General features: G+C 39.3%; 1 protein-coding gene across 1 annotated transcript in view; it reads left to right on the top strand.

Moving 5' to 3' along the window:
• CUBN (cubilin) overlaps nt 1-14,094 on the top strand; it is a 143,555-nt gene that overhangs the window by 67,146 nt on the left and 62,315 nt on the right. Inside the window, exons 30-33 of the mRNA XM_085309431.1 lie at nt 2,224-2,398; nt 4,068-4,249; nt 10,555-10,711; nt 12,301-12,417. Of these exons, the coding sequence (XP_085165557.1) occupies nt 2,224-2,398; nt 4,068-4,249; nt 10,555-10,711; nt 12,301-12,417 (631 nt within the window). The remainder of the gene's footprint in view (nt 1-2,223; nt 2,399-4,067; nt 4,250-10,554; nt 10,712-12,300; nt 12,418-14,094) is intronic.

Genomic DNA, 14,094 nt, shown 5'->3' on the forward strand with positions numbered 1-14,094 from the left:
TGTTTCCGTTGCCACATAGCTTTGTTGGGCAGGTTTAGATGATTAAGAGCATGTGTTCCCACTGGGTCCCATGCTGCGGTCTGACTCAGGGAGATATACCACAAACACATTTTAAAATTCACATTTTGAACAGACTTCTGACAAATGCAGCTGTTGTTGGGCCTCGCAACCAGCCAAGCATTTGCTGAAGACGCTGAGCTTCCAGCGGACAAACATGCTTCTCCCCAGCACTGTGGCTGCTTTATTACAGTCAGAATTTGAGCTGCAATTTCATCTCTTCTGACTTCTCCTGAATGCTTTGAGATGATCGATTTGGCAGAGGAACCATTATGCATTCCAGTCATGCAGTCTCCCTGCAGAAAGAGTAATAGTGCTGGTCTCGGTCAAAATTAAAGAAATAATTAAGCATGCAAAATCAGCCACTAAAACAAAAGGGAATCCTCTGAACATCTTACTGAGCATCTTGCTTGTAGAACAATTAATTTCTTATTGCTTCTGGGGACAGGAGCTTCAGCTTCTGARGTGCCACATTACTCTGGAACCACTGAATATTTTTTTCCATTTTTTTAAAAAAAGCTCTTTTGCCTGTACCTCTAATGACAAAGCAGGGTCAGGCACTGTGAGCATTAAGTGAGTGCACAGTCAATCAGATTATGTAGCAATGCACTTAGCAATGCACTACACTTATCTCTGGAGGTGGTGGAACGAGTTCAGCTCTTTATAAGACTTGCTCAGATATTTAGCTTGGACTGAACTCAAACTTCTGTGTTCAGCAAGTGTCAGGCAGAGCCTATTAAAATATTTTGTTTGCTCTCATCTCACATAGATCGGAGGTAAAAGGGCCATAGAGCAGACTGGCTGTTATGGTAGTGCTACTTTCTGAGGAAGATGTGTAGTTTGCCTTTTTTTTTTTTTTAACCTTTTGATGTTTACCAGATTCGTAAAATACAGGAACAAATCGGGGATGCTATTAGTGGAAAATCTTGATGAGAATTGTTGCCCCATTTTTCTAGTCCCTGGTTTTGTTGTTATAACTTGTCATCCTCTAGTTCAGCTTCAGAATGTATATACAGTGTATACTGATACAGGTGAGAATAGCTGATACTGATAGAGCTACTGCTTCAGTTGCTGAAGGCCAACACCACACTTCATTCAGTGCCCCAAGCAACAGTATTCCCATTTGAGGTTACTGTCAAGCTGACTTTTGGAGCTACTGTCTAACCAGGGAGATCCCGACGGGAGGCAGGAGACCAAAACATCAGGCAGCATTTCATTAACACACAAGAAGCCAAGAAAAGTTGATCTTTGAGGAACTAGGCACCAAAATCATGCCTGGTTTCGAAAACTGTCCTAAGCGTGTGTGTCTCCTTTGGCTGTAAGAGGCCAGACTAATGAAGATGAGCCAGGTTTACCAGTTTAAAAAGGGTGCAAACTATTATCCCACATCCCTTTTGGAAAACAAGAAACAGAATTATAAGTCTCCAGGCAAACAATCTAATTCRTTTGAATAGGTTTAATATTTCAAAATATTCAACATTGTCGACAATGCTTAAGAGATTGGTGTTTTTCTGTCTTGTAGCTATCTGAGGAAYACTCTTCTGAAAAGAAATACTAACTCTGAAAAGCCAAAACTYATTTTCTGTGGCAAATAATATGTTATATACCCTTGTTTCTGTAGGATGTTACTAGAATATCATTTAGTTCCTTGGCCAAAATTTGGATCCTGATTTTGCCAYTGAAGTCACAAGAATTGCAAAATGTTTTATTTTATCAGAGAGAATGGTCAAATCTGGCTCCAATTAAAAAGAAAAATCAATCTTAACTGTGCTTTTAAACAAAATACAAAATAACAACACAAGTTGATACGCAGAGATACTGTTTGTTTGCACAAGCACACATTTTATATCCTCATGTAAACAAGGTGCTAACCCTGGAGGGATCGAGGAAGAAGAACATGGCAAAGTCTCCAAAGCAGAAAATTCTTGTTTAGTGCAAGGCTGTTTTGAAATCGTCTAGAATTGCATACTTGTTCCAGGTGTTTTAGACAGCAAGCAAACCTGCAGAGAAAATAACTTTACTAGCTACCTTACATTTAAAAAATGTGCAAACACTTTCAATATTTACATGAGATATTTTTCTCCTGTCTAAACAGCTCTGATGTATTCTACTATGGYAGATGGTGTCTTTGAAAACCTCTGACTGACGATGTTCTTCTTTTTGTAGGTCTATGGCGGACCTGATTTTCTCTCTCCTAGGCTAGCCCAGCTGTGTGTTTCAAGATCAGTGCAGAACCCACTGCGAGTCTCCACCACGGGCAATACAGTTGTTGTCCGTTTCAAGACAGATGCAGCAGTGACTGGGAGGGGTTTCAATGCCTCCTGGCAAGAAAACCCGGGTGGTGAGTGTGCCAATTAATGCCATGATAAATCCAGGAAGTCTGAGAAGAACTGAGGATCGGCCATGCAAACATGTTAAGTAGTCAAGTGGTATAAGATAGAAAGCTAAGGAGAATTAGGAATGTTACTGGATTTGGTTCCACTAAGAGAAATGCTGAAAAATGCACAGAGGAAAACAATGAGAAAGAAATCATCTCACTGGCTTATATTTAAGCCTGTTTATATGTATTGTTACAGTCTACGTGTTTCTTCTATACATAATGAATCAAGACATTCCTGTAATCAGAAAAGAACTTTTGYATGCCAGTGATTTCCCCCATGCACACATATATACAGCCTTTTATTAACTAAATGATACTTCTGGYTTTAAATTATAAAGTGAAAAATATCTGAGAACATGGCTTAGCTTGGAGAACTCAGTGAACTCCAAAAATATTTGGAGTGATTAGTAAATCCTTGAACTTCACAAGGTTCACCCATCCCCATGTGATTATTTGTTCAAAGCCTTACTGGTAATCAGTGAAAGAAGAGAAATGTTTAAAGGACCCAACCACATGTTTCTACATGGGAGTTCTTATGAAAAGGCTAATTACCAGTAATGAAAAATGAGAAGAGGCAGATTTTAATTCTTGCAGTTTCACTTGATTAAGTACACTGATTCTTTGGTCTGTCAGGGTTCAAGCTTCTCCATTCTCACAAGTTTTATGAGAAAGGCACAAGATTTCTTTGAATAAAAAGACAGTTTACAATAGTCCTTTGAATTAATCCCCTTCCGAGATTTGGTGGCTTATTTTTTCCAAACTACTTAGACCCCCTGAAGCTTTCTCATCCCTTTATAGCATCTTGCCTGTTGTACTTCARTTCCCTCTCTCGCCTCTAAAATACCCTCTCACCAGAGCCCAATAGCAGTGTATTTTTATCCTTCCAGCAGACTACCTCCATCTCCAGCAGTTCCTGTGTCTTTCTCTCACCCCACTTCATCCCTTTGCATCACATAAAAGTCTGTTTGTTTGTGTTAGTCTTTTTGAAAGCCCTGGCGCTACCCTCCCTGGATCCATCATTCTGGGCTATTCAGATGTTCATGAGCACTGGAGCTGTTCTGGTCAGAAATAGCCACAAGTGAACTGGAGTCCTCAGGAAGCCCTCAAGTATAGTAAAATCTTGAGGCTTGTAATTGCTGTATTGCTCATGAGCAAATGGAGCTCCCAGCTGTCTTCATATTTTCCAAAATCTTTTTCCTCACTCCTATGCTCAGCTGGGTCTAATTGCTTTCTCAGTACGGTAAGTTAGCCAGTCACCTAGGTGTAAAGGGTCTGGGGCATTCATATGAAATATACTTTTAATTGTTTTTATAATATGTTGGATAGAGAAATACTAGTGCTAATACTTCAGCCTGTAGTCATTTACTACAAACCTGGGGCTAGAAAGAAATTCGTAAGCMTTGTTGTTGCATATTCACCAATTATGATAATATTATACTTTCCTGCTAGTCATTTGACATTGATTTTGGTTATGAACARGACACTTAAACAAATGGAGCACTTGTTTTACACAGGTTTAATGTAGACAATACAAAGATGGAAGTGATGTTCCTTCAGTTTAAAAATAAAGGTAAAATCTTATTAAGGATAAATGAGCTATTATGGTTAAAACTGATCATATCCTTTTCAGGCTGTGGTGGTATTTTCCAAGCTACCAGTGGTGAAATCCATTCTCCAAACTATCCTGAGCCTTATAATAACAATACAGACTGTTCTTGGGTAATCCAAGTTGACTACAGCCACAGAGTCCTACTGAACTTCACGGATTTTGACATTGAAGATCACAACTCGTGTAACTATGACAGTGTTGCAGTAAGTAACAATGGAAATTTCAAAAGTTTCCTTAGTGAATCTGGCAAAATGCTTGCGAAAGAGGAAGTTCCCTGTGCAACCTAGGCTGCAGTTGGTTTCAGGCTGTTCGTTACATGGTCATATTCTGTATTTATTCATTGACAAGCTAAGGCTTAAATTTAAAACTAAATAATTATGATATAGCTCCCTTTACTCCACCACTGCAGAAGGCTTCACAACTGCATTTATGCATTCTGCCATGTTCCCACTTATATGTGAAAGATCTTTTGTTGAGAGTGGTGCATGCAGCATCCTGTCAGTGTATTTTTCTTTTTGGTGATGTGACTTCTTGGTAGCACTGAAGGAACAGCCCTGTATGTAGATGGCTGTTACTATGACACTCTTTTCCATCTGAACTACAGAGTAGGTTACCACAGCTTGTTCCAGCTCATAAGATGGACTGCCTATGTCTGTAATAGATTGCCCATACTCAGTTATAAAACTCAGCAGAGAGGAAGGTCTGTGYCCAGGAATTCGGATTTGCTGGCTGTCATTCTGTGTGCGCTCAGGTGCTCCTCACCTAGCTGTTTAATTACTTCATTAGAGTCTGCCCTCTTAAAAGCTTCCATTGCTATCAGTTTGTGAGCTTTTGTTGATCTCATGGAAATTCAGATTGCCGCTCAATCAGCGTATGACCATGAAGAGCTTTCCATGTCCCACATTGGCCCCACAGGAGCAGGAACGTGAAATCCTGACCTTTTACGTCAGATTGCACTTCATTCAGTACAAAGGCATGTGTGATTGGTACAAGTCGGATAAAGCACAGTGGCTCTAGCCCAAAATCTAGCCCTTCTCTCCTTGATAAACTGTCATTCACAGAGAACTCAAATTGGCAGGAACAGAGACTCTTTTGAAAACAGAATCAGCACTGCTTTGTACAGTTTTTTTTGTACTGAATCAGTTAAAAGGAAACACGTCCTCATTTTGTTGAGCATAACTGAAGATATCATTTGGCTACAAAGCATCTTTGTCCAGTAGATGTTCTTTTTTTTTCTGGTTCTGAAGTATAGRAAAATATGGTTATGTCTTTTTGTTTAAATTTTTTAAATCCACTTTGGTGGGTTATTGAAATGGAAAATCTATTGTAAAATAAGAGAGTCTTCTGYGATATCACACAGGAGTAGGAAGTCAGATTGCCTGGCAGAAGCATGGCCCATACAAAACAGCAGTACTAGGCAAAAAAGTCCCCACATTAAGGACTAAATTCTGAAAAGATCTGAAATTCAAGCTTTGATTTCAAACCTAATGCCAGTGAAACTTCTCTAAATGCTTTGTGGAGTATTCAGCTCCATAAGCTACCTGAAGTTATAGGCACAACTCCCATTACTTTTATAGGCTGGATATGGATACTAGGCTTTTATTCATTAAAGGGGATCAGTGCTTCACCTGGCAGAGGAGACGGCAGAGCTCTCTGCATAAGGTGCAGTTAGCAGACCATCAGAGCACAGTGACACCTCTTTTCCTCTATTTCCTCTGTTTTTCCTCTATTCCTATACAAGTATCTGTTGTTTGCTTCTGCTTTTTTTGTTTTTTTTGGGGTGCGATGGAGGAAGAGGTTGCCAGTTAGCCCGAGTTATGCAAACACGACTGAAGCAGCAAAGTGAACYGGGAGGGAGATTTAAGTTTAATGAGGGCATTAGTCATACCCTGCCAAGTTCAAAGTGACTTAAAAACAGATGAGGGAGAGTGCTACTTTGAAGCCAAGAGATAATAAAGGTCTCTGAGTGGTATGTGAGATAGGGGATTGCTCTTCTGTGCTAATATGGGGCARCCAACAAAACAAAAAGATTGGATGGTGTTTCCTTTTCTTCCTAGTATGTTAATAAGCTGAAAACTGCTTGGTTCCAGCACCTGGATGTGATTTGTGTTCATCTCATTCTGTGGSTCGCCTTGCACAGTGACACAAGAACAGAGTGAGGTGACAAAGTGCCTAAGGATATATAAGGACATATATGAGTGAGAATGGCTTAGGAATTGCAGTCCAGAGGAGCATAAATGGAAAATATGGGTAGATAAGGAAGCTAGTGGATTGTTATTTTCTCTCTAATGTAGGAACAACTACTATGTATGAGTAATACAATAGTTCCACCCTTTTTTGTTTCTGTATTTTTTACTTATCTCTATGGTTTTATTTGCTTTGTGAATTCTCTTGAGGCTCCCCTCCACCCTTGAGGTGTACCAAAGGCCTTTTCCTTCATCCTTCCCCTTCTAGACCAACTCATTTTTCCCTGTGATATGACTTGAGATGGCACAGGTAGCTGTAGTATCACTTGCCAGTTCTTTGTTGGGCTTCTTCCTCCGGTTTCTGCTTTATTTATTTTTTTTTTTTTGTTTAATATTTCTACTGCAAATTCTTTTCCATTGGGAACACATGAAAATGTACCTTTTTCCTGTGGTGTCTTCCATTCCTCAGTTGTGAACAAAATGGAGGAAGGGAAAACACTCAGGTCTGGTACTTCTTGGCCATACTGCTCCTCCGAAAAGCCCAGTGCCTTTTTCAGTTCTGCTCAGTGATCTCCTATGTGAACCTGAGCACAGATCTAGGTTCAGTCAAATTAACTTTAAGCATGTAACTGTAATCCASAGTGTAGCTGCTCTAAGCTCCCTCTACAGTCAATGGACACAGCACAGGCAAAAGAGGCCTCCAAAGAGCAGTCCAGGCCACCAGAAAGCACATTCTCCACTGATGATGGATGTCCCCGGTGAGTGCTTAAATTTAGGTAGTGCCTCAGTTCTTCATCTGCTAAATGAGAATTTACAGCCTTTACTTTCTCTAGTCTACAGAAAGCATAAGATCTTGAGAAGAAAAGCCTTCTTAGTGTCACTGTTACCAGTGACTTGGTGTCACTGTCACCATACATAAACAGTAAATGCTCTATTTCTTTTTTTGTACCAGACTATTTCTATCTGGAGAGTGCATATGATAACAAACAAATTGTTTCTTTGAAGGAAAATGGAGGAAAAGAAATGGGAATTGCACTAATTCCTGTATTTTTTGCCCATGTGTTTAACCAGTGAACTGTATCTGAAATTACACAACGAGTGAAGGTCAGCATGAGTTTCAAGTATTTGGAGAGCCTATGAAGCAKGACTCAGAGAGCAGCGTTTGCAGAACAAGGCACTGAAAAGGAGAGAGAGAAATAGCTCATTCTCTTCGGTGGCTTTGATTAAGTAGATGTTATTTTTCTTTCCTGTTGCATTATAACAAGCAGTACACAGGAATGTAGAAAATGTAAACTTCTGGGAGCTAGAGTGGAGATATGACTTGCATTATTCCAGGTGCTAGCAGAGAGAATCTTCTCAGAGAGGACAGCTAGGATGTGGGATTTTTATGGTTCAGGAAGCAAAAATTACCTTCTTTTTGTCATGTGCTTTTGCAGATTGAGGTACTCCTGTCATTTCAGCAAGGAGATGAATCACTCAGTTATGTTCATTGTGCAAAGAGAATAGAAGAGCAAATTGCTGCTGTGTGCAAAGAAAAAGAAAATTTGGCTTTTTTAAAAAAATCTTGTGAGCAGATGCATCATCTTTCTTATACAGCCTCAGGAATGCATTTCTCAGATGTTTTCAAATTCACTTTAAGGCACTATGGAGAGATTCAATTATTCTCTGAACTAGTGAGTGAATATTTTGGTTTCTTATCTGGATTCAAGACTAAAATCCTCCCTACGAAATAGTTTAAGTTAATAAATAGCAGGTGAATAACAACGATGTAGCAGAAAATAGCTATGTGCCAYTGTGCCTTGGAGCTGCGATAACTCCTAAAATGCCACATCTCAGTAACAGTTATGCTGAGCTGACGCTTGATTCAGATCTTTAGCAAGTTCAAAGGCTAAGAGTTATTCCTAACTTTCTGATAGAGGAGTCACACTACTTTTCTTCAAACAAGCCTCCTCAAAGCAGTAAATATATTTGACTTAGAAAACATTTTTCTGACTCTGCTCTTCTCCCAGCATTAACACAGAAGGACTTCCGTATTCCAAAAAAGCTCTTGAGATGAAATGTCTACTTAGTCTCTCATGCTGGTCATCCTTAATGATTTCCCTAGTGAGACAGCTCAGTTACTACAGCTCATAACAATCCACGTGTCAGCAGGCAGCTGTGCTGAGCAGCACCAATCCATCAAAACCAGCAGTTTACATTATCTGCTGTCAAGCTCTCTCCACTATCTCTCAGTGCAACGCTTATTCTCTGTTCTAGCATGCAGATAAAATCCTCTCACTACTGTCTATGGCCTATCAGTTGTTTAATTCCTAAGGGTTATTTTGGTAGTCATTTTTTTTTCACACTCCAGAGTTTGGGGTTTTTTAAATCTAGGCAGCTTGATTAACATACAGAGTATTGTGCAAGGTAAAAATTAACATTGTATTAAAGTGCTGACTGCGGTGGGTTGCCAAGACAGGAGAAAAGGTTGAATGGGTGGGTATCATGGTTCTCTTTCCAGGTACTTATTTGTCTGGACATTGCAGTACACCTAATACTCCATCACAATGTCCCACACAGCTAGCCAGTGCTATATGCCCGAGGGCAAATGTTTAATTCATGAAAGCAGCATTGGCTAAGCAGAGTGTGTCAGTGGATTAAACAGGAGTTTTGTCCTTTATTGCTCAGCTTGGAGGTTTATTTGAGACAGCTCACCCTTTTTCAGATACTGTTATATTTTTCTCACTAATGTACTCAAAAGCCTTTGAGTACYAGAGGCGGAAAAATTGCGTTGTGTTACACAGATAGTTAAAATTTTTTAATTGATCACTACTTCATTGCACAGGCTTGCTAGAATTTGAGGCATTTAAAGCAGAAGAAGAAAATACCAACTAGTAGATCTCCTTTAACCCAATGGCATTATTTTGCTCTAAGTGTGGTTTTGCTTAGCTTTTTACCTCCTAGCACCTGAATATCTTCCAGTCCTCTTACTATCCCTTATTTTTTCCATTTTACAGTAGGAAGCTGAGTCACAGGTTATATTAAATGACATGACTTTGGTCATGTAGGATGCTGATGCTGAGACAGGAATTGAATTCAGATCTTCCACAAGGCTGCCCAGTAGTCCAAGGTTCTTGCTCCCTGGGTCATGCGACTGTCGCTAATGGCTCCAGTGCAAATCACTGAAACCAGGCACGAGGCTCGTGAGAGTGGTCCATGGCTCCAAACACGGCGGCAGTGAATCATGTCTGCTTGAGTGCTAGGAAAGTTTGTTGGGATGCTCTGAGACCATGCCATTCTCCCTCCTCTGAGGTTTCTCTTTTTATAATTTTGATGTCACTTAAGCTAGAAAGTCATTGATTTTAACTTCACTAACCTTATCTTCCTGATTATGARACTAAAAGAAAGGAAACAAAATTATCAATGGTGAAGGAAAAAGAGAAGAAAAGCATCTGTGGTAAAATTAAGGTGAAGTTCTATAAAACCATCTTTTTCCTGTGCACAATGACTTTATGTGCATTATGCTTTACAGCTTAGGATAATGTTAAAYGCTATTAAATTGTTTCTTAAGCAGTCCTTTTGGGTTGCTTAGCTAAATGTATTATGTGTGTATATTTACGCAGACTTAATTATATAATTTTGTGTGCCTRGGTATATATCTAAAAAATAGATACACATACACACACTCATTTGCATTCAGCAACATGTATTCAGCTGCAGTTAGCAATATATAGGCATTGATACATCATTATATCTTGTTGCAGGCTCCACACACTTGGTGTTGATATACTGAACATTACTTTTCCCTCTTCCTTACCCTCTGCTTAAGTGACACTTCAGATATGTCTAATTCAGCTCCCTAAAGCTATTATAAATAGATGCCTGGACCTTGATGCTTAATAGTGGGTAGATGCATGTAAAAACACCGAATCAAATGTCTTTGTTTCGTATTAATGGCTAATATGAGTTCCTGTGTAATTTTTATTCAGTTAAATTCTTAATCTTGCCTCAGTAAAGACTATGACAGTGTATAAAAAATCACAGAATGTGTGAGGATATCTGAGCTGTTAAAGCAGAGTTGCTTCCACCCCAGGTATGTACAGAGTAAAAGGGCTACCTTATGCTTTTTTACTAATAAAGATCATGGTAGCTTCAGGCCCAAATGGCTGCATTCTTTGGAAATAGCCACAGGATTAAAGTAGGCRATGCATAATTTGTTTGAGCTGGTAATGCCAGCACTGCACCAGGGTCAAAGCACGTGAAACATGAGAGAGGGAGGTAAATAAAAGTCTTCTCAATACTCCTATTGAAATCCAGGAGTTCATTCCACTTGTTCGTGGCAGGTATACGATGGCCCCAGCAGTGAAGCACCACTTCTTGGAAAACATTGCGGGACACAGCGTCCTCGTCCGATCACAACCTCCAGGAACGTGATGTATGTCCGAATGCACTCTGATACAACCATCCAGCACAGAGGTTTCAGCGCTCGCTTTACTGAAGGTAGTTTCTTCATTCACACAAACACGTTTATCTAATCACCAGTCAGTCGATATCAGGTACAATTTTTTAGCACAGCTTATAATGAAAAGTGTTGTTTCTGTATACACAGAATACCAGTGTATATCTTTAGCTGGACTGAATTTTGTAAAATTATAGATTAAAGAATTTAAAAACACAGGATCATCTTAGATTTTTAAATCGGAAAAAGAATAACCTCTGTGGCAAGCCATCTAGCAGACATCTCAGCTGCCTCTTATTCCTCCTCCCTTGGAGGTCAGCTACTCATATATGACCYGAGAAAAACATGCAACTAGCAGTTTCCACAGAGAAAGTGGCGAACTAGCATTTTATATTTTTATCCATGTTCATGAATCTGCAAAGGCATGAAAGAATTCTGTACTGTGCTCTTCATGAAGTACATGGATTCAGTCTTGCCAATCCTGCCAAACATGAATAACCTAATTTGTGGATTGATATTTCCCATGGTTTCTTTTTTAATGAAAAATGCTTCTAGCTGGGCAGAATTTTTCAAGAAAGTTCATATTATTGTTGATTTTCGTTCTTTTCTTCACAATAACTTCGAAAGCACTCCCCCCCCCCCAATATATAACTATTTAGTTTTTGTGGAGAAAATCTCTTTCTTTCATTGTTTTATTAGGATTCTTTTCACTATGTGTTAGCACTTTTCCCAGCAAAAGCTTTTTTTCTTTGATTTTTTTTGTGAAAAATTTTAAAGAAAAGAAGGAATTTTCATTAGTAAAATTTCAAAAGTACCCCAAATCTTGACAACCCCAATTATTGGGATCCTAGCTGGATACTTAGTTAGGCATCTCTGAGTACCAGCCACAACAGCCTGACCTGCTAAATATTCTCAGAGCACATCTACCAGATCAAGCCCTGCCCCAAAAGCCACCGGTGAGCCGGGTTGAAGGCAGCTCGGATTCTGTCTTCCCAAGAAGGCCTTATAATTCCAGTTTCCTGCTGGATGGCATCACAGCCTGATGCATAGATCCCAGATTTTGGTACCTAATTCCCCACTCTTACATATAAAGCAGCTGGGTGTTAAACTCCACATTGGGGGTTTTATGAAAAGTCAGCATGCTTAGAAATCAAGCACTGCAGCACCCAGCACAGTTAGCCACAGTTCCACTGTGGACTGAGCTTTTGCGTACGTGCGACATTTCACACAGTTGTGGTTTTGCTGATCCAGCTCACAAGAGGATCGTGCTAATGCCACGTGCCACAGTCATTGGGCACAGACAGGTTCTGAAGAGTTTCTCACTTTTCTCACTTTCGCCCTTCCTAAGTGCCAATGTAGGCAAAAGATCAGAGAAACAGATGTATGATTGGGCTACCCTGAACTCAAATTATTTTGGCCTTAAGATTGCTCTCTTGAGCTAGGTATGAGGGAAGGTCTGTTCCCAAGTCTGTCTGACTTCCCTCAAATTCTTCTCTTGTATTTTACCCTTATTTTACATTGCTGCAGCATATTACGTTTTACATGTTCCTTTTCACTACAGAATCTAAGATGTGTGTTWTATATATATAAATATATRTATGTATGTGTATATATGTGTTTCATTCTAAAGCCTGCGGAAGTTTCATCGAGTCAGATTCAGTTGGGGCAGCAATTTCCTCTCCTCTGTATCCTGCCAAATACCCAAACAATCAGAACTGCAGCTGGATTATTCAGGCTCAGGAACCATGTAAGTAAAAACATCTTTTATAGTTAGCTGGATGACTAATATCCTCATCCTTTTTTTTTCTGTAATAACAATAMAAAATTCCTCCTTTATTTCTCTAGGAAGTTCTGCATCCTGGTAGCTGGAGACAGAGTGGATCTCCTAATCTGTCCTAAGTCAGATTTGACTGTAGAAAGATTTAGAACATAGTGAGGAGAGCAAAGTTTACAACTTTGTCATCTTAGCTGATTTACTGGGACCTGACTGGTGGAATTATAAATTAGGTTTTGAATAGTATGTGAAGTTGGAATCATCTGTCAGAAAATCTTACAGATACATAAGGCATAATGTATAATACATAATATATAATATTATATATGCATTTACATATATATGCACACATATATATACACATCTGACCTGTATTATTTTGGCCTGGATTTTTCAGGCTACAGTTGTGGTGCATCAGATGTATGCTGTTAACATAAATAAATAAAATTATAGTTAAGTAATGCAAAAAGATAGGGAGGTATTTTGATTTAAAATAGAATTTTAAAAGAACATAAATACACTAGTCTCTTGTACATAGCTATACCCTCAACTGTTTCTCTTTAATTTTAAACAGATCTATGACTGATGTTAAAAYACCAACATTTTCCATTGGATACCCAGTATTACTTTTACAATATATAAGAGTTCCTAAAACATATGTACTACCAAGGAGAGTTACAGTATCCTGGCAACGTCATTTAAAGTAAATGCTTATTTTTACCTGTGACTACTGAACAATTGTTCGCTTGATATCTATCCTTTGCAGCCAAAATAATGGAATGTTCCAACCACATTTAGAAGTTTATTTTGCTAAGTTATAAAATGAAAATCAATATGCCAAGGAAAACACTAAAACAAAAATTAGGAGATAAGCAACTTTTAAGTATAGATTCTTACACAAATACATGAAAAATACTGAGTTGTTCCTGACCTATACAACAATTGTATATGGGTCAGCTGTTCCTGACCTATACAACAACTTTTTAGAGGACATTCTCTTCCTGGATCTAGGTTGAAAGCTCATACATAGCTCTTGTCTCCTGATTTATATCAGTGTGAGAGAACAGAAAAATCCTAAATAAGAAGTAGTCTATGTATATGGAGGCTTCTTCCATATATCACAAGGATCRCTACATAATACACATATTACAGGTACACCTAGCTTTTTTGTGTCAACCACACAGCAAAACAGGACATAGCCATATAAAGTAGATGCAGCCATTGCAAACCACGGCAGAGAGTTCTTGTTCAGCTTTTACCGAGATGGCCAGCAAGTCTCCTGCTCTCACCACCCACTGTGTTTTTACTTCTCATTTCATGTCTTGAGGACCTGTACTGATAGCCGTAAGTGATTGACTGGCTGGTGCGCAGAAGAGGGCTGAACCCGCAGGCCTCGGGGTTGAACAGCACTCAGTGGCACCCTGCTGAACACAGCGCCTGGCCTGTGTCCGTGATTTCAGCTTGTTCTAGCTAATTAATCGTAGGCAAGGGARAAACAAAATGTTTGTGTCAAATTCAGACCTGATCAGTGTGGGAGAAAACTTAATGGTGCCGGGTAGGTACAGTAAGGCTGAGACTAACCATTACCATGGGCTGGTGTTAGGAAAAGCCTCTGTTCCTCCATTCATGAACTCAGCGGTGTTCGTATTG

Source organism: Rhea americana, unplaced genomic scaffold (assembly GCF_003343005.1).
Source record: "Rhea americana isolate MKP2758 unplaced genomic scaffold, rheAme1 scaffold_298, whole genome shotgun sequence".
Taxonomy (NCBI): Eukaryota; Metazoa; Chordata; class Aves; order Rheiformes; family Rheidae; genus Rhea; species Rhea americana.